This window comes from Salvelinus namaycush, chromosome 1 (genome assembly GCF_016432855.1).
Source record: "Salvelinus namaycush isolate Seneca chromosome 1, SaNama_1.0, whole genome shotgun sequence".
NCBI classification, from domain to species: Eukaryota; Metazoa; Chordata; class Actinopteri; order Salmoniformes; family Salmonidae; genus Salvelinus; species Salvelinus namaycush.
Window position 1 is genome coordinate 77,863,231 of NC_052307.1, and position 20,867 is coordinate 77,884,097.

The 20,867-nt window shown below is 43.5% G+C and overlaps 2 protein-coding genes across 4 annotated transcripts; both read right to left on the reverse strand.

Moving 5' to 3' along the window:
• Window positions 1-216: 216 nt before the first annotated feature.
• Window positions 217-14,921, reverse strand: taldo1 (transaldolase 1). 3 transcript variants are annotated; one of them, XM_038995732.1, is made up of 8 exons: window positions 11,757-12,007; window positions 7,332-7,455; window positions 6,173-6,280; window positions 5,600-5,731; window positions 4,892-5,067; window positions 4,506-4,703; window positions 1,170-1,315; window positions 217-906 (listed from the first exon to the last, which is right to left on the reverse strand). In XM_038995732.1, the coding sequence occupies exons 1-8, from the start codon at window positions 11,854-11,856 to the stop codon at window positions 874-876; spliced, it is 1,017 nt and encodes a 338-aa protein (XP_038851660.1). In that variant the 5' UTR covers window positions 11,857-12,007; the 3' UTR covers window positions 217-873. The 3 variants fall into 3 exon arrangements, 2 of the variants coding, with proteins under 2 accessions (XP_038851660.1, XP_038851670.1); XM_038995742.1 differs by lacking the exon at window positions 11,757-12,007 and adding an exon at window positions 10,929-11,030; XR_005477111.1 differs by lacking the exons at window positions 217-906; window positions 1,170-1,315; window positions 4,506-4,703; ... (1 more) ...; window positions 5,600-5,731; window positions 6,173-6,280 and adding an exon at window positions 14,621-14,921 and having other exon boundaries at window positions 7,343-7,455; window positions 11,757-14,354.
• Window positions 14,922-16,760: 1,839 nt separating this feature from the next.
• Window positions 16,761-19,224, reverse strand: LOC120056960 (zinc finger protein 184-like). The gene is made up of 2 exons (XM_039005274.1): window positions 18,969-19,224; window positions 16,761-18,159 (listed from the first exon to the last, which is right to left on the reverse strand). The coding sequence occupies exons 1-2, from the start codon at window positions 19,159-19,161 to the stop codon at window positions 16,997-16,999; spliced, it is 1,356 nt and encodes a 451-aa protein (XP_038861202.1). The 5' UTR covers window positions 19,162-19,224; the 3' UTR covers window positions 16,761-16,996.
• Between the last annotated feature and the right edge of the window lie 1,643 nt (window positions 19,225-20,867).

A 20,867-nucleotide genomic window follows, 5' to 3' on the forward strand; every position in this document is an offset into this window, starting at 1 on the left:
AGCACAAACTGAAACTAAGCCAAGTAAATGGCATTTCGTAGTCTAATTATGTCTTAAGCAATTGGACCATACCTCACTAGGAAGATATCCAGTAGAACAGAAATGGTTTGAGGTGTAACATTATGGACTGGTTTCTAGACAGAACTAAAGGAATACTTCAGATATTACAAGAATTGTTTCCTTACCTCAAAAGAAAATGAGTTTATGGACAGTGACTGCAATCCACACTTGGTTTTAATAAAACTAGCCACTAACAACAAATATTAGCATATTTGGACAAAATCCCATTTCACTCAATCACCCACATTTAGCATGTTTAAAATTATCCCAAAGCATCTCTTAAAATGGGGAGATTTATGCAACGTCAACAAGTGAGCCAGAAGACCAAAAACAAAGAAGCTTCATGAACCGTTAGACAACCCACTCCTGGCTGAATGAAACATTCAGGACAAAAACACAGGGTCACTGAGGAAAGAGTTTAATTGGTGAAACTGTCATTTCATTATTTTCCTGAGGAATGTTCATACTCGTTAGTTTGAAGTTGTTTTTCTAGATCACTAAAGGGCTGAGGAGTAAAAAGACTGGACCGAGCCTGACCGTTGTGTTCATGCCTCTGACCAAATCTACAGTGCGGCAAGTAACAAAAATAGCATTGCATCAGTGCTGGATTCACAATTGAAATCTCTGCATTTAACAAACAAAAATACAGTAAATCAGAGTCAATCCAGGCCTACAGTGGCGAGTCATTCGTGTTGAGGGGGTCCCACTTTGGGGTCAGGGGAGGTGGGAGAGTTGGTCCCTTGGGCCCCCAGTGGTGGTTGTCGCACAACTGTCATGGTTTCCTGCTGGGAGGTTTGAACATCTGGTCCCTCTTTACTGGCCGTTCTTCACATTCAGCATCTTCTCCTGTGGAGGAGCAACGCAAGCGTATTTTTTTATTAAAGAAAACGAAAATAAAACCCAAAAAGGCAAAGGAACTTAATTGTCGAAGTTTCACCCGCAGGACACCGTAACAGAATTCTCAGCATTACTTTGTTCCAAACAAGTATTAATAATGTTACGAGGCAATAGTTCTTGCTGTTCCGACATGGACTTTCTTCACATGTGCACCATATGCCAACTCCACAGGTCATTCAGAAATGTTTACAAGCTCAGTGCTCCTGTCTCACCTTGATCATGGTCTCCAGCTTGATGGCGTCGGCGGCGAACTTGCGGATGCCGTCAGAGAGCTTCTCCACGGCCATGCGGTCCTCGTTGTGTTGCCAGCGGAATTCCTTCTCATCCAGGTGAACCTTCTCCAAGTCACAGGCCTTGGCTAAACAGGGGACAAAGTGAGAGAAAGAATTGCCATTACAGTTTATTCATCCTTGGTCCAATGTGATTACGTAGTCTGTCCCCAGGCCTTTGAAGGACTGGTAGTATGGCTGCAATCTACCAGAATGCTTACGGCATATGGTTTTACCTATAGAGAACCTCATTATCCCCTCAATGGTTTCAGGTGTTTAATGAAGGAAACAACGTATGCAGGATAAATACCCTTTTCAATGCAGACCTGTCCCAGGGGAAGAGACACAGGCATCCATTTAAGACATTTGAGAAGCCTCAAAGATATACCAAACATTGAAATACACAGCAATGAATTTGTTTTGCTCTGTAGGTTTGTGAAATACAGCCATCGTTGCCCGAGGTTCAAATTGTTGAAACTAATAGGCAAAATGGTTACATTCCTACTCAGAGACTGCATAACCAATGTTGAAGGGGCCTCAGCAAGTTCACCTTAGGAGGGGTCTAACAAAAACAAAACTTGGTCTTTGACCTGCTAGTGTGTAACAGTAACCTACGGGGCTCAGATGCTACCTCAAGGTGTCTTCCAAGTACACCTACTTTACCAGCTTTCCTTCAACTGCATGACAGTTCGCAACAATTCAAATTATGTCCTTGAAATAACATTTCAGCAGAACTCAACTTTTAAAAATTGCCAAAATATTTGGCTTGAATTAGTGCTTATTCATACAGTACATGTTACCCTCTGCTTCCTTTGTGTGGTTTATTACAGAGGAAACATTGTGTCTGGTGCATGACACGCATCCTTCCCATCAGCCCCTTGTTCCCGTCTGACGCTTTGAGCAGGTTAACATTCAAAACGAAGCCGGAGTGTAAGAATGCAGATTAAATTCACAGTATTGTGTAGGAGTCCTGAAGATACGATCTAGAGTTGGTGTAAGGGAAGAGCGCTTCTTCCATGTGCTTAGATATCATGGTTGTGACAGACATGTTACATCATTGATAGTATATTTACTGCATCACTGAACCCATATGATGCAGTGAGATTTCCATTAGAATATGAACCAATGTTATAACGACACCTGCATGGACCAGACCTGAGATGAAACGCCATTTGAAACCCTTCAAATACTTTTAGAGTTCACACTACTGTCTGGGGTGCAATATGGGCAGGGTTTGCAGTTAACACCATTCTATTGGTTCATTAAGCCAGGCAAACACAATCAAGCACAGATTACATTTGAAACCAGGCGTGACTGATACAAAAATCATTATCTGTTCCCAAGAAAGCAAAGATGCCTAAATGACTACTGCCCCGTAGCACTCACATTAGTAGCCATGAAGTACTTTGAAAAGGCCAGTCATGGCTCACGTCAGTCATCCCAGAAACCCTAGACCAGGGATGGGCAAACTTTGGCCCGAGGCCACGTTGGGATTTTGAAATTCAGAGGGCTGCATTTTTGGGGGTCCAATGGTCTGTTAAATCTATTTGTGGGGGCCTCCCAGGTGGCGCAGCAGTCCGAGGCGGCACTGCGTCGCAGGGCTCGAGGCATCACTACAAACCTGGTTTCGATCCCAAGCTCTGTCACAGGTGGCCGTGACTGGGAGACCCATGAGGCTGCGCACAATTGGCCCAGCGTCATCCGGGTTAGGCAGGTCGAGATTCCCTTGTCCCATCATGCTCTAGCGACTCCAGTGGCAGGCTGGGCGCATGCACGCTGACAGTCCCCAGGTGTAAAGCATTTCCTCTGACACATTGATGCAGCGGGCTTCTGGTTTACGCGAGCATTGTGTCAAGAAGCAGTGTGGCTTGGCCAGGTCGTGTTTCAGAGGACGTACGGCTCTCAACCGTCACCTCTCGAGTCCGTATGGGAGTTAGTGATGGGACAAGACCAACTACCAATTGAATATCATGAAATTGGGGAGAAGGGGGGGGGGGGGTCATAAAAAAAAAAAAAAAAAAAACAGGCCAGATTGCAGGCCCCGGGCACTTCACCCCAGACGCACTCCAATTCACATACCACCAACAGATGATCCACACTGCCCTTGCAAAACCTGGTCAAAAGGAATACCCATGTGAGAATGCTGTTCATTGACTACAGCTCAGAGTTGAACACCATAGCGCCCACAAAGCTTGTCGCCAAGGACTAAACACCTCCCTCTGCAACTGGATCCTGGACCTCCAGATTTGCCACCCCCAGGTGGCAATGGTATGCAACACATCTGCCACGCTGATCCTCAGCACAGGGACCCCTCAGTGATGTGCTTAGTCTCCTCCTGTACTCCGTTCACCCATGACTGCTTGGCCAAGCACGACTCCAACACTATCATTAAGTTCGCTGAGGTCAGTGACCTGGCCGTGTGGTGCCAGGACAACAACCTCACACTCAACGTGCTCAAGACAAAGGAGATGATTGTGGACGACAGGAAAGAGGCCCGAGCACACCCCCAACCTCATTGACGGGGCTTTAGTGGAGCAGGTTGAGAGCACCAAGTCATCATGGTCCAGACACCAAGACAGTTGTGAAAAGGGCACAACACCTTTCCCCCCCGTCAGGAGACTGAAAAGATTTGGCATGGGTCCCCAGATCATCAAAAAGTCCTAGAGCTGCACTGTCGAGAGCATCCTGACCGGTTGCGTCACCGCCTGGTATCGCAACTGCTCGGCATCCGATCATAAAGGCGCTTGAGGGTAATGCGTACGGCCAACTGTACATCACTGGGGCCAAGCTTCCTGCCATCCAGGATCTATACACTAGGCGGTGTCAGATGAAGCACCCCCCCCCAAAAAAAAATATTTTATAAAGTTGTCAGACTCCAGTCACCAAAGTCACTGTTCTCACTGCTACTGCATGGCAAGCAGTACCGGGGCACCAAGTCCAGGTCCAAAAAACTCCTTAGCAGCTTCTACCCCAAGCCTCAAGACTGCTGAACAAGCAAATGGCCACCAGGACTATTTACATGGACTAACCTATACCCCCAAACATTGCCTCTACAGATACCCCCTGTATATAGCCTCAATGTTATTTTATTTAGTAAATATTATTTTAACTGGATTGTTGGTTAGAGGCTTCCTTCACAGTAAAGTCTACACCTGCTGTATTCAGCACATGTGACAACCACAATGTGATATCACAACAGACCTTTTTACATGTTCATTCCCAACTGTTCCAGGGAGCTCATACTAGTGTCCTGTAGGGGGTAGCAATGAGTCCTGTTACCTTTCTGAACCGTAAGCATTGGCGTGATGGTGCTGTGGTCTTTGCTCAGCTCTCCCAGTAGGCTGGGGGAAATGGTAAGCAGGTCACAGCCGGCCAGGGCCTTGACCTCCCCGGTGTTCCTGAAGGAAGCTCCCATCACCACCGTGGTATAGTCATACTTCTTGTAGTGGTTGTAGATCTTGGTCACACTGATCACACCTGAGTGAAGAGATCAAAATAAAGATGTTTATGCATAATAAAGCCACCAGTACAGTAATGAAGTCAATCAATACACCCAAGTATCTTATTTATACTCATAATGGTAAGGTCTGGGACTGTTGAGGCCAACCTAAAGTTGTTAGAAGCTAACACTCATGCTATCAAATGATGGATCAGTCAGCCCATACCTGGGTCCTCATGGGCCTCGTAGCTCTTCTGGGCAGTGTTCTCCTTGTACCAGTCCATGATGCGGCCCACAAAGGGTGAGATGAGGGTGACTTTGGCCTCGGCGCAGGCCACTGCCTGGGCAAAGGAGAACAGCAGGGTCATGTTGCAGTGGACCCCGTGCTTCTCCTCCAGCTCCCTGCAGGTACACACATTGACAGGCACATTAAAGGACAGTTAACAGCAGCGCTTCACTGTGCTTCCATGGCTGTCAAAACCAACATTTCTTAGAGACAGATTGACACCAAAATGATTTCTAGGTTGGAGGTAAACTGACACAGAACATAGCAGGTAAGTTGTTTAACCATTTGCATCAAATTAGTTTTGGCAAAACAGCATGTTTGAAGACATTCCACTTTACTGGGTACCAACAGAACGCCTAACATCACATTTGTTTTTAGTCCACATTCCAAGATGTGCATATTTTCACACGGCTACAGTATTCATTTCTTCAAGAGTTAACTGGATTTCACCTACCGGATAGGATTAAATGCATAGAAAGGACAGATCGTTGACTTGAAATGGGGAGTCTCGCACTATTCATTCCACTTAAGCCTAATCGGCAAAAACCAGTTGGATAACTTTTGAAAAACTGGGCCCAGATGAAGAAATGCCCCTGTAAGGTAGATGACTCATGTCCTTCCCTCCCCCTCCATCTCCATCTCACACACCTGCCAGCCTGGATGCCTTCCCATGTTGAAGAGAGCTTGATGAGAACACGGTCCTTCTTGATACCAGCCTCATCGTACAAGGCAATGATCCGCAGGGCCCGAGCCACCATCTCATCCTTATCGTACGAAAGCCTAATGTCGAGTGGGAGAGGTTGAGTTAATCTAAATATTAACGCTATGAACGATTATTATTTGGTAAAGCCATTTTGTGGACTCCATACCAGTCATTTGAGTCTGAGGCCCTGCTGTGAACTTGAGACTATTCATTGAGCTAGAGTCAAGTTAAAGGATTAATTTGCTACCCTGATCTGTAAAGGCTCCAGGTTGCATTTGAGGCAACAAGTCCATTCAGCTACTTCGTGGAATTGAGCATATTCGTAAATGCAATTTCACATGAACCATTCCCCCACATAAAAATTGATAATGCCTACATGGCTATGTTCAGATATTTATATTGAAACCATAATTGATGAGTGGGTGTTATTCTGATAGCTGTAGACAACTGGTGTCGATAGATACAAAACACATGATCGACTTATGTAGGCCCAAGCGGCGCAGGGGGCTTTTCTGTACCTGGCATCTACCTCCGTGGAGACCCTGCCTGGGATCTTCTTCAGGATCTCCAGGCCGAAGCTCACAAACAGCTTGTCCATGGTGTTGGTGACCTGCTCCTCCTCAGGTCTGATGGACAGAGGAACAGGATACTGGTGAGGTGCAATAGCTCAAGCATAGCAAATGTGTGATCATAGCTTTTAGCAGTAGACTAAGGCTTTATTAACCAAGTAATCACTTCGAGTACACAAAACAAATATTGAGTTGCACCCCCACCTCCTTTAACCCTTCGACACGGATTGAAGTGGCTTTAACAAGTGACAATACGGGATCATAGCTTTCACCTGGTCAGTCACATGGAAAGAGCAGGTGTTAATGTGTATATTTAAGCAGTAAGGCCTAGGGGGTGTGGTATATGGCCAATAAGCACCACGGCTAAGGGCTGTTCTAATACAGACCTTAGCATATTGGCCACATAACAAATCGAGGTGCCTTATTGCAATTACAAACTTACCAAGGTAATTAGAGCAGTAAAAAAAAAGTTTCTACCTGTGGTACAGTCAGAGGTCAACAGCTGTTGACCTATCAGCATTCAAACTTCCCAGTTTATTAAGTGCTGTAATAAACTTTAAATGTTCATTCACTTTCCAGTATTCATGTTCTCACCTCAGTCCTACTCAATGCATTCTCAATTTGGCACTGATTAATATTCTAAAGTGCATTAGAGGCTTGGAAATACAACATTATAAACCAGGCAAATAATTAATAGGAAAGCCCAAAACTGATGTCTTCAGATGTACTTCAGTGGCTTGGAAATATTTGTTCTTTAGACTAAATGATTAGCGCCAGTTGCAAACGGACACCTCAAAGTTGTCAATCACCAAGACAATGTTCATAACGGGGCGAAGCGACCGTGAAACACATGTATAATTTGCAGGCATGTGCAAGGCAAGGCAGACTGATCAGCACCCTCAGGGCACCTGCATTGACAACACTTATCTTGAGCAAACAGAAAACGCCTGATTCTTTGTTCACTCAAAATCCCATTGTTTAAAGGGGAGGTCAGTGAACTACTAAACAAGTGTAGAAGCAGTGCAGAATTGCAATATGATTACATGAGCTTATTTCACCAGTCATTGAAACGGTAGGGGTCGTATACATTTCAGAGTGCCCATCTTACCCGCCCTTGGCGATGCCGTATTTGATGGCCTGGTCGACCAGATGCTGGTAGGCGGCCATCTTGGCAGCAGCCAGGATGAGGGAGGGGTTGGTGGTGGCATCCTGGGGCTTGTACTCTTCAATGGCTGTTCAGAGAAGTGGGAGAGAGACAACACAAGTTAAGAGCAGCTCACAACACTAGGTGTTCACTAGACCTACGCATGAAAATGAGAAAGTGGCCATAGTAGTGTTAGTCCATTGAGAAACCATAGCCAGTACACTTCCTCAAAATAATCAGAATTAATCCGAGAAACATTATGACAGATTCCTTAGTGACGTTTTCGCCAAGGAGATCTTAGTCACGCAATTTTACATTAACTGCTTGGTGCAGTATTTGTCAATGAAATAGAGTCACTTGTTGATTGACAAATACTTTGAAGAAACCCTACTGTTGACTGATCACCTACAAGTGGGCGTAGACTTTGCCTCCGAACTTCAGCTTGCCGCCAGAAAAAAATTCAAAACACAATATATGCAGGAACTCAACCGAACCGTTTCGTCTGGGAAGCATGCGGATGCCTTCAGTCCCAAGGTACATACAAGCCTTCATAGTACACAACTTTATTCACCAATCTTATCCTGAGACGTGAAATAACTGCTATCAGCCCTGAATTCAGTTAAAGGTCTATTCAGATATTGCTTATGTCTATTTTGAATAAAAAGTCACTTATACAGGAGAGAGAACTAGAAAGCTCTGGACTGGTCAAGAAGCACTGGTCTCAGTGACCGCTACTGTAGATACAAGCCAACTGCAGTTTCCTCAACTAAAGCAGAACATTGGGAAGAAAAACAGCCCATTGTCTACCTGCAACACTGCAGTAGAAGAATGACACACGATGTTCAAATGAAACATTCAAGGTTAAATCCCTTTAGCCTGTGAGGTAGCCTAGTAGTGAAGCATCCTAGGTGAAAGTCTAATACAGTGTGACATTGGGGTAAGAGCAAAAACTTGAATGAAAAATCCCCATTTCCTGTTCCTCAGACACTGCAATTCAAAAAATATATATTTTACCTTTATTTAACTAGGCAAGTCAGTTAAGAAAAAATTCTTATTTTCAATGATGGCCTAGGAACTGTGGGTTAACTACCTTGGACTAGTAACTGAAAGGTTGCACAACGCGCTAACCACTATAAACTACCTGCCGCCCAATGCCATACAATTAAAAAAATATATATATATTTTTCTTCAAGTTAAAAACAATTGTTTTGCTTTTCCTACTTTGCACTGGAGGGCCTTTACTATAGCCTTGTTAGCCTAAGATCAGGGTACTCGCCGGTTCCAGTTTTGATTAGTATAGTGTACTCCCATCGTTGTGATATGCCATGTCAGCTACAGTGAGGGAGGCCTGTGGCGATGGGCTTTAGACCAGCTGGCCAAGCTTCTGCCACTGACAGGGAGTAGGCGACACAATGAAGCACAAAGGCCCCCTGTGTTTCTCTGAAAACAACCAAAACATTCTAGGCTCTCACCATCTCATTCTGTTCGAATACCCTACTCTTTTAGCCAGTCCTTATGGCTGGATCCGTCGCAGGCAGCGATTTGCAATCCATTCCCACAGCCACCCATGTTATCACCATTATGTATTACTGCCAGTGATTTAACAATCCAAAATAAAATATCCAAACAAGCCGTTTGTGAATGAACAGTACAAACTTCTGGTAGCTGAATTCTGTTGGAGTTCTTTTGAGAAAGATTGGATAACCAGGCAGTCAGAAAATATTGTTTGTGGAAAACATGCAGACAGTTCTCCATATCAAGAGCTTTGTCTTGCCAGAAAAAAGTGAATCTAGATTGTGTAACTGTTCAATGAGAGCTTGAGGCATACCCCAGGGGGTCAGATATTTGGATTAGGCCTCCACTTCAAATACCTGGTAGTTATAGAATTGATGTATTAATAAAACACCCAATTAGAAACCAAAGTTGGTGTACTTTTCACTACAGTTTGATGATTATGTGCCACATCTGCAATTACCACAGTGCAGTATCTGCACAGAGGTTACAAAAGTAGTTAGAGTAACATGGCATATTAAAAGGGCAACTTCAGGCTGAAGTGTTGCTGCAAATTGTATACTACTTTCCATTTGTTAGGCATACCAGATGACTGCCATGCATAAACACTAGAGTGACCATGTGTTTCCCACATGGTTAAGGAAGAGTACAGGGGTGCACTTCTAACCATGCACTGACAAATTCCACAGGGACAAGGAAAAAAAGGGTTGCTCAATTTGAACAAGCTTGTGCTTGCAACCAGTCAATATTTGACAGAAGATGACACGTGTGGGTTTTACAACATGTAAGGGAAGGTAAAGGTGCCAAAAGTGTGTTCCTTTTAGTAATTCTCATAGCAGAAACCCTCATGTCTGTTGGTGAGGTCTTTTCTTGAAGGAATAAGGCTTAGCTGAATCAGTCCAGCCATATAAGCCTACAGAGAGACCAACCCTAAGAAGATAACACTAACCACCCCCCATTTGAACAAAGACAGCAACTGGCAAGATAAAGCATGTTCTGTGCCAATGTAATCTGATGCATTTATTCCATTGAAAGAGATTACATTTACACCCTTCCCATCATTGGGATAACTGTGGAATTGTACAACTTACTGAGCTGCTCACCATTCTGCATGCCAGCAAAATATTGTCAATGACGCCACACTTAAAAGCCATCACGAGTCAGCTTAAATAATTTAACATAGCTAAGGTAGACAAGGTATTAGGCTTTGCAATATGTACATTTTACATTTTAGTCATTTAGCAGACGCTCTTATCCAGAGCGACTTACAGTAGAGCATACATTTTACATACTGAGACAAGGATATCCCTACCGGCCAAACCCTCCCTAACCCGGACGACGCTATGCCAATTGTGCGTCGCCCCACGGACCTCCCGGTTGCGGCCGGCTGCGACAGAGCCTGGGCGTGAACCCAGAGACTCTGGTGGCGCAGCTAGCACTGCGATGCAGTGCCCTAGACCACTGCGCCACCCAGGAGGTGTTCTAACATCCATATGACAAACATCCATATGATATCACACTACATGCCAGACAAGAGTTGCTAATTGAACTTGACCAAGTTTGAAAGTGATTGTTCCTGTTTTAATCCTACTGGACATGACCCACTGGTAAAATGACTGTAGCACCATGAGAAAAGAAACATACAATACTAACTGGTGTGGTTCAACTGTCCTTCAGTATTGCAGTCAGAGTTTCACAGTCTTCAAACCAGTTGACCAATGAATGCACTGTATCGCACAAGAGTTGGCCAGTGAGGTCCTTTCACAATGGGATCCGGCCAAGTGCACCCTTTCACAACATGAAATCGGGTCTATGGGTACATCGAGGTTCCTCTCACCAGTCTAAAAACTGAACTGCTGAGGCATGAAGCAAGGTCACAGATACCTTGGTCAATCTTCAGAATCATAGGCCATGAGTGACTGGTCCTATAGACACATTCTTCAGGTTTTCCTGCAACAGTGTACGTTCTATAGAGAGCAAAAACATTGAATAACCCTGCCCCAAAGACTGCTGCATTCAGGGAACAAAACCTGTGAAGCTCCAACACACCTTCACTTATCCTGAGAAGCATTCTGTGTAGACTGTAGCAGCATGTCATCAAAGCCTATCCACTTACGGTGTGCGCCATTTCAGCCTGGTTAACATTACCCTGTGGCAGGCAGACCGTTTCTGTCTTGTCATCCTGACTTGCAGAGCAAGCATGAGGAAATGTTTGGTTTACACCACAATGGAGTTAACTAATGGATTACATCATTCCTACTTCCTTATTCAAACGGAGGAGGAACCAGTTCTCTGAATCTGGGAGACAGTAATGTTAGTCGAGGGCAGTGAACATTGCATTTGTATAAATCATGTAGCTAACCAACTACGTTGAATGTGGTATTTTAGGTTGTCTTCTGCATTTTGTGTCATTTAACTACACCCATTAGTGTCACGTGGGAGAACCAATGTTGACTAGTTGGGCGTGACAGCGTCAACGTACGTGCCCTGACAGGAGTAAGTAAGTGTTATAAAATTGCAATTCCTGTATAGTAGCGTACAACCAGTCTAAATTAGACAACACCTGAAAATAGAAACCCATAGCTATATAGTTCTGCCCATAGTTAATTAACATTAGCGACCAAGTTGCAATGCATGAAACGTGCAAGAGCCGTGGTCATAACTAGCTAGTCACAAGTGCAGTAAGTTAATTATTAGCCACACATGATACGACAGCTAGCTAGCAACATTAATTTAAAAGACAACAGAAGTTTAACGGAATTATTATTCGAGCAGATAACGTTTACGCAGCTATAAACCTTACAACATGTTATTCTAGCTAGCTAATGCCTGCCTGGCCTTGGCTAGTAGTGCATAGCGGTCAATCCAATCAGTTACCGTTGAAGTCTCCGGTGTCCGCCACGACCACGGTGTGTTTCTTCAGCTGCTCCAACGCCGACTCCATCTTTCGCCGTTTGTCTGGTGACACACTACACATGATGAAGGGAAACAAGAGAGCTTTTATATTCACAAAGCACGTGAGACAGACGGAATTTTGGATCGACGAAAGCACGGTGTGGACGGCGGCGCTCGGAAGCTGGAGAGACAGGGGCGCGCACGTTGGCTGTTTGAAATCGGTTTGAAGCAACAAGTTGCTCTCGTCCAATGGAGAACGATACTTGCTCTCACGCCTTGTACTGCTACTTGAATTGACCAATAGAATGACTTGTCGGGGAAGTAGTTCATAGACCTCTTGTGCATATTTTAGGTACATGCATCAGGTGTTGTACACAGTATGTCTTTTATCATTGCTCTGATTATGAAAACATACTAAAAGCAAAGAATCTCAAAGGAAAATATCAAGATTGTTGGTTGTGTCAAGAGGTTGTAGGCTCATGCACTTAATATTTGAATACATGAATATAATGTAGTACAAAGTTAATCTGTAATAGATAATGTAGGATATAATCTGTAATGAATGAACAAAATCTTACCTACATAACTTGATTAACTACATATTAGTTTACAATATTTAGCTGAGCTGAAGAACACATGACACTGTTGAACAAGTCAGCCACGCACAGAAGTAATGGGGAACATTCAGTAAGACTATAAAATTCAAGTATGGATTGCAATTATCTACGTAAATCATACATGATAAAGTGGGTTACAGAAACAAATGAAAAAGCTAACATAATAACGATAACAATAATAAAAAACAACGTAACTATTTTACCTTGATAGATGTCTTTGTGTATGTATATTCAGGGTACATACAGGATATGACAAACAGTGTGTTGGACAGTATGTCCTTTTAGTTCATTGCTCTGATTAACAACTCATTTATATGCCTAACATTAGGTCTGGCAAAACATCTCAAACAAAAATACCAAGGGCCGGTTTCCCGAATACAGGTTAAACCTAGTCCTGGATTCAAAATCATTCTTGTTGGAGAGATTGTTGAAAGTATGTTCTGGTCCAGGACTAGGCATAATCTGGATCTGTAAAAACAACCCCAAGAGTTTGGTCATGGCAATGAGTTAGTTGCAGGCTTATGCACTTGCTTTAGCGAGGGATTTGTGACTGTTCCAAAATAGAGCAGCAGGTAGCCTCGGGATTTGAGTGTTGGGCCAGCAACTGAAAGGCCACTGGGTTGAATCCTGGAGCCGACAAGGTGAAAGAAATCTGTTGCTGGGCCCTTGAGCAAGGCGCTTAACCCAATTGCTCCAGGGGAGCTGGACAATGGTGACCCTGGCCGTGACCCCACTCACTGAGGGTGTCTTAGGGGCAGTTGGGATATGCAACAAACACGTTTCCATTACACACTTGTGTGCAACAGGACAAATAAGACCCCCCCTCCCAAAAAAGTATTATTATTTAATTCTATCAATGTTGGCACAGAGTTTGAAAGCCCCCAGTATATCCACTTTAATGTCTAGTAACAACAATACATGATGATTGTCATCTGGTAGATCTTGGTGTTAGAGCAGTGTCCTGAAAGAAAGCAACTGGTCTGTAGAAGAGATTTACAACACACAAAATTGCATGAATGAATGACAGCGATAGTCAGAGAAATTGTCTAAAGCACACGCAGATGGTACCGAGGTTAACATAAGATATGTCCTGTGCTGTTTGTCATTATCACATAAATGAACAGGAGTCCCTAATGCTAGCAGGGATCTGGGCTTTCCTCACTGCTCTGCAATTGAACCTTCTTATGAACAGTCCTCATATGTTTTTTCAAGGTTGTCATCTGACTGAAGCATTTTCCGCAACTGTCGCACCTAAACGGCTTCTCTCCCGTGTGAATGCGCTGGTGGCGTTTTAGGTCACTTACTGAAATAAAGCCCTTCTCACAGTCGGCACACCGATAGGGTCTTTCCCCTGTGTGTACCCTCATATGCTCATTCAGTCGGTTTCGCCTGAAGCTTTTGCCACAAACGCTGCACTGGTACGGTTTCTCTCCTGTGTGAGTCCTCATGTGTGTGCCCAGGTCCCCCTTGCGGCTGAAGCACTTGCCACATTCTTTGCACCAATGTGGCCTCTCCCCTGTGTGAATTCTCTGATGCGTTTTTAAATGGTTGTTATTAGTAAACCTTTTCCTGCACACAGGGCACTTGTATGGTCTATCACCTGTGTGAGCCCTCATTGGTGCTTTCAGCTCACTGTTTGTCGCAGTGTCAAGAGGACTTTGTCCTTTCTTTGCCTGTGTATGTTTTGACTTTGACATGGTCTGAGAGTTACTGGTTGATTCTAATGCCCCATAGTCCTCTCCATCATGATTGGTTTTGATTGGTTCTGTTGAGTTGGTGGGAAGGGAGGCCCTCTTGCTGTTCTTCCCAATTTGGTAAAGGTATGAGCTCTGGGGTGAGTCCTGATCACTGGCACTTTCCACACAGGGGGGAATGAATATGGACTCTGTGTCCTCTTGATCACTCCACTCCTGTTTAGAGGGAACCTGCTCTCCAGAGACAGAGACAGTGAGCTGCTGGAGGTCTGAAAAGAAAGATGTGGAAGTTACTTACCATTGAGATATATCAACACACTTTTACTTCTTCCCCTTAGCTCGCAACACATTTACACACTAGACTCACACTGACATTACAGAGTGCAGTGAGAAGTGATCGCTATCTAATTCTGATGCCTGATTAGCTAGCTAATAACAATTGAGGTTGAGCACAGTTGTCCTATGGTTGTCACAGTTGTCTAACTAGCTAGCTAATAATCGTAATAATGTTTACAGAACCATTCATCTTACACACCTGCTCTTTGTGATTCTCTATCAGGTTTGAAACCGAAATCTAGCAACATCTTCCGTAGATGGTCGTTCTCCACTTTTGATCTGGAGACTTCTTCCTGGTACGCTGTTATAGTCTTCTCCACTGCCCCAAATATATCCACAGCCGCCGCAGTTAATCGGGCAGTAAGAAACGCATTCAACGAATGTAGTTTAGACATTTTAGGTTGAATAAAGTAATAACATTGAGCCACGGCAAAGATTAGGGATATATCTGTTGAACGGGACTAGGACGTAAACAGAGAAAAGTAAGAACATTTTGTCGTAAAAAAGTCGTAAAAACTGCCTCTGTTCTTTCATGGTTCATTCATTGGCTGAAACGTCGTAACCGACATTGCACTGCCACCTGCTGTACTGGAGTAATAGCCGTTCTTATTATAGCTCAGTGCACATAAAAAGGACAGGGCAGAATGGGTATGGATGGATTGATTACATTTAGCACAGTGATGCTCCATATACGCATCAGCAACTGCTAATAAAGTCACTGAAACCCTTAACAAAGAGTTGCAGTCTGTTTTGGAATGGATGGCCAGTAATAAACTGGTCCTGAACATCTCTAAAACTAAGAGCATTGTATTTGGTACAAATCATTCCCTAAGTTCTAGACCTCAGCTGAATCTGGTAATGAACGGTGTGGCTGTTGAACAAGTTGAGGAGACTAAATTACTTGGTGTTGGCTAAGAATTGAGGAGAGACTGACTGCATCACTTCTTCTTTTTATAAGAAACATTAATGTGTTGAAAATTCAAAATTGTTTGCATAGTCAACTTACACACACACACACACACACACACACACACACACACACACACACACACACACACACACACACACACACACACACACACACACACACACTTACCTCACCAGACATGCCACCAAGGGTCTTTTCACAGTCCCCAAATCCAGAACAAATTCAAGAAAGCGTACAGTATTATATAGAGCCCTTATTGCATGGAACTCCCTTCCATCTCATGTTGCGCAAATGAACAGTGAACCTGGTTTTAAAAAACAGATAAAGCAACACCTCATGGCACAACGCCTCTCTCCTATTTGACCTAGATAGTTTGTATATTGATATGTAGGCTACGTGTGCCTTTTTTAAATTTATGTAGTTCTGTCTGTCTATTAATGTTGTATTATGTCATGTTTTGCGTGGACCCCAGGAAGAGTAGCTGCTGCTTTCACAACAGCTAATGTGGATCCTAATAAAATACCAAATACCATAACTCTCCTCAGGACCCACAAACTTTTCACAATTTTGTTGTAGCTGTGAACTAGCTCACCTGATTCACCTATTCAAGGGCTTGATAATGTGTCATTATTAATCGGGGGTGCTTATATTTGTCCTGACATTTTTATTGTTGTTGCATATCCCAAATCCCCCTGAGACACCCGCAGGGAGTGGGGTCATGAACAGGGTCACCATTGTACAGCACCCCTGGAGCAATTAGGGTTGAGTGCCTTGCTCAACGACAGAGCAACAGATTTTTTCACCTAATTAGTTGACAAGTTGAATCAGGGGTGCTAACTCTGGAATAGATCAAATAAATGGAATGACTGGGGGTCGCCGAGGAGAGGTTTGAGATCCGCTGATTTACCAGACACTCTTATCCAGAGCGATTTACAGGAGCAATTAGTGTTAAGTGCCTTGCTCAAGGGTATATCTACAGATTTTTCACCTAGTCTGATCGGGGATTCAAACCAGCAACCTTTCAGTTACTGAGACAACGCTCTTAACCGCTAGGCTACCTGACGCCCTGGATCATGAACGGTCACGTTTCATGAACGGTCACTTTTCTACCACGTTTCTTTCTACCACATTTCCATCTACCAGAGCAGAGTTTTGATGAAAAATAGGCTGTCATAATACCGGTCTCTTGTTAATCAAGACATATTTACTGAACAATGAGCCCTGCAACAAATATCCTTGGAGTGCAGATAGTTTACAAAAGTGGAGAAACTCCCTCTCTGCTCCCAAGTCGACAGACAGTCATTCATAAAACCTGTTTCATATGTCTGGAGTAAGATTCTATCATAGGGACTCAGAGGGTTAGAAACGCAGTCTTTGTGCTATATAGAAACAACAGCAATGTGACTTTTCATGTTGATCATTCTTTTATTGATACCAACATAAATCACCAACAACGACCGAAAGGTACAGACAGGTAAAGGTTAACTTTGAGGTGAAAGTTACAAATGGGCAATGTATAAAAATAAGTGAATAAAAATTAACATTGAATGTGAACATTGAAACATCAAAACAATATTGCTGAAACATGCATTGCACTACACAGATTTCTCCCTGTGTATGTCCCATCTTGAGTTCTCATATCTTCTCTCATGGAACAGCACTTGCCGCAGATGAGTGTGTCATCATGTGTTTCTTCAGGGTTACATTGAGCCTAAAGCATTCGCCACAATCATGACATCGATACGGTTTCTCTCCCGTGTGAGTCCTCATGTGCTCTGTCAGTTTTTCCTTTCGGTTGAAGCACTTCCCACAATCTTGGCACTGATGCTGTTTGCCTCCTGTGTGAACTTCTTGCATGTGGCGGCTTAGATTTAGAACACCTAATCCACACACAGCACACCTGCACAATGACTTATTCCCTGTGTGACTCGCCATATGCGCTCTCAGGTTTCCTTGCAGTGCGTAGCATTTGCCACATTGCATACAGCTGTATGGTTTTGCTCCACTGTGGGATGTCATATGGTCTGTCAGGTGCTCCTTCCGCGTGTAGCATTTCCCACATACATTGCATTGATGTGGTCTCTCTCCTGTGTGGAGCTTCTTGTGACGACTTAAGTGACTTGGAAATGTAAAGCATCTGGCACAGAAAGGGCACTTGTGTGGCTTCTCCCCTGTGTGTGTCCTCATGTGAAGTATCAGTCTCGTGTTTAGACCGAAGCGTTTGCCACATTCATGGCAGCAGAACGATTTCTCCCCTGTGTGAGTTAGCATATGCATCGTTAGGCTATTCTTGCGGTTGAAGCATTTACCACAGTCTTTGCACTCGTATGGTTTCTCACCTGTGTGAGTTCTCTTGTGGATTTCCAAATGACAAGGTCTGTCATAGGTTGCTGTGCACTCGGTACAACTGTAGAGCCTCTTCCTTGTGTGAAGCCTCAATGGCGTTTTCAACTCACTGGTTGTCTTGCCCTCGGTGCAGATGGAAGACCTTTGTCCTTTCTTTAACCGTGTTCTCTTCATTTTGAGAGGCTTTAAATGTGTGAGGGGAGTGTCACTGGTTGATTCTGATATTTTGTTGTCCTCTCCATCTGGATTTGTTTGGATAGGTTCTGCTGCAATGGTGGGAAGGGAGTTCTTCAGAGTTTGGTAAAGTCGTGAGCGCTCGGGTGAGTCCTGATCACTGTTGCTTTCCACACAGGGGGAAATGAATATGGACTCGATGATCTCTTGATCGCTCCACTCCTCCTCACAGTGCTGCTGCTCAGGGGGAACCTCATCTCCAGAAACAGTGAGAGTGAGCTGCGGGGGGTCTGGAAAGAAAGATATGAAATAACTTTAAAATAAAAATCTATACATTTCAATAAATAATCACCCTCTGTGACTTGAGACTGTAATGACATCATTTATTAGCTAATGTTAGCATAATTTACATACACAGCGTTATATATGTGCTTTTATTGACGCTGGTGTATTTGAGCCAGGTGCCCCATTCAAATCCCACGGCAAAGTCGGCACAAAACAAAAGTGATTAATTAGCACGTAGATTAGGATTCTGTGTTTTCACATGCAAACGTGATTGCTTTTGATAAAAACGCTTAATCTGCCTTCCAAACTAGATTGAAAAGTCTAACATATTTAATGGAACAGAGAGGCTGTATGTTTCTGAACGATGCACCATGCTGGTTTGTCGACAACATGACCGAGCGGCGCAGATTACTGTTCCATTTGAAACGGGCGCTCCTCCCTCACCACTTTCGCCTGTTCACGTCACGGGCCATAGACCGGTGCCCCGGCTCAGCATAATCGAATCCGCTCAATGAGTGACGTATTTAAAGTGCAGTGACCCTGCTGACAGCGTTCCCAAATCCATAACCTAACGTAGCAGGCGTAAAATAAACTAAATCACATACAGTACATACTGGTATTGATAAGTATTAAAAGAAATGTCAGTGGATTTAAACGTGAGCTTGTCCGAGGTGTCGCTCGACGACAATTGCATTGGAGCGCTGCGATTGGTTGCCAAATATTCGGTGGCGGGGCTTAACGAAGAGTCAACACTAGTGTGTAAATACACCAGTGTTGCCAAAAGCAGCTAATGGCAAGCTTGTTGATAGTTTACCTGCTTTGTGTAATTTTACATCGGGAATTAAAACCGAATCCAGCAGCCTCTGCAGGCGTTGATTCTCCTCCTTTGAACGAGAAATCTCATCCTGGTACTCGGCAAACGCGTTTTCCACTGCCACCGATATCTCTACGGCCACTGTTGTTAATCGGTTGGAGAAAAACGCTTGCAACAACTGTAACTTGGCCATTTTTTGTGGAATGACGGTCGAGGGAGATTCGTTCAAGTAACACTTCCTGGGAGGAACTGCGTCTAGAACCACAGAGTAAGAGCTGACTGTGTTCATTGGCTGAAAAGAGCTAAACATAAATTGTGTTACCGCCACCTGGTGCTTGTACTGGAGGAGCGCACGTGAACCAACCCAATTCTGTGCGCAAACATTTTAACAAATACAGTACAGCCTGAGTTGCCATGTCCGAGGTTTTCCTGGAAGTTTGGCTACAATTATGGACATTTTCGGGAATTTGAATCTGGATTGGCTATCCCCGGCCTCAGATCAATTGAAGAGTATATGTATTGATTTTAATCAGACTCAATTGATCTCTAAACCCACACAGCTAAATGTGAAAAACCCTGTTAACTCTTCATTGATTGATTTAATTCTTACAAATAACCCCCACAAATATTTGTCTAGTAGAGTATTTGCATATGATCTCAGTGATCTTTGTCCCATGGTATGTATTAGTTTACGAAACAGAAAAATACTAATCCTTGTTTAATTAAGAAGATAAATTGCAAAAAGTTTTCTAATCCAGTTTTTTTTTTAATGACATGTTCTACTCTGATTTAGCCACTGTCTCCTGTATTCCTAACCTTGAGTTGGCTCTAGAAAATGTGTCCTCCATATTTATTCCTCTGGCAGATAAACACGTCTCTTTTAAACAATTCAGAGTCAAAGATAGATCCCTTGGTTTTCTTCTGAATTATCGGAGTTTATTCAGAAGAGAAATAGTGCCTGGGCTAAAGCAAGAGAACCTGACTCTGTGGTGGACTGGCAATCTTTCAGACAATTGAGAAACTGATGTACTATCTTGATGAAGACAGCTAAATCAACCGCTTTTCAAGCTCTATCTCACCATTTTAGAAAACAGTAAATCCACTGAAGGGTACAAATTCCTCTTCTTTCCTGCCTAAGAATGCAGGTAAAACTAAGTATATGTTGTTCTCTAGAGCGCATAAAAATAAGTCTGATTTTAGCATATGTACTTTGGATGGTGTCCATATTGATTGTGTCCGTGCTTACAAATATCTGGGCATCTGGATAGATGAAAAGCTGTCTTTTAAAAAGCATATTGATGAGTTAGTTAATAAACTGAGTATAAAAATGTGCTTCTTCTATAGAAATATAGGTCTTGCCTCTCGCTAAATAGTAGAAAGCAGATTATTCAGTTAACATTCCTATCGGCCTAGACTATGGCGACATCATCTATATGAACGCAGCTGCCAATTCATTAAAGCCGTTAGATGCAGTTTATCATAGCACAATGCGCTTTATTACGGGTGACGATTTTAGTACTCATCACTACATTCTCTACCAGAAAGTTGGTTGGCCCTCAGATGTCACATAGGTTGATACATTGCTATGTTTTCATTTATGAAGCCGTTTTATTTAAAAAAAGTCCCACTGTAGCTAACATCTTTACCATTCGGCCATCAGATTTGCCACCAATGCTCTGTATAGGACACATCACTGCACTCTATACTCCTCTGTAAACTGGTCATCTCTGTATACCCGTCGCAAGACCCACTGGTTGATGCTTATTTATAAAATCCTCTCCCCCTGTCTGAGATACCTACTGCAGCCCTCATCCTCCACATACAACACCCGTTCTACCAGCCTCTTTCTGTTAAAGGTCCCCAAAGCACACACATCCCTGGGTCGCTCCTCTTTTCAGT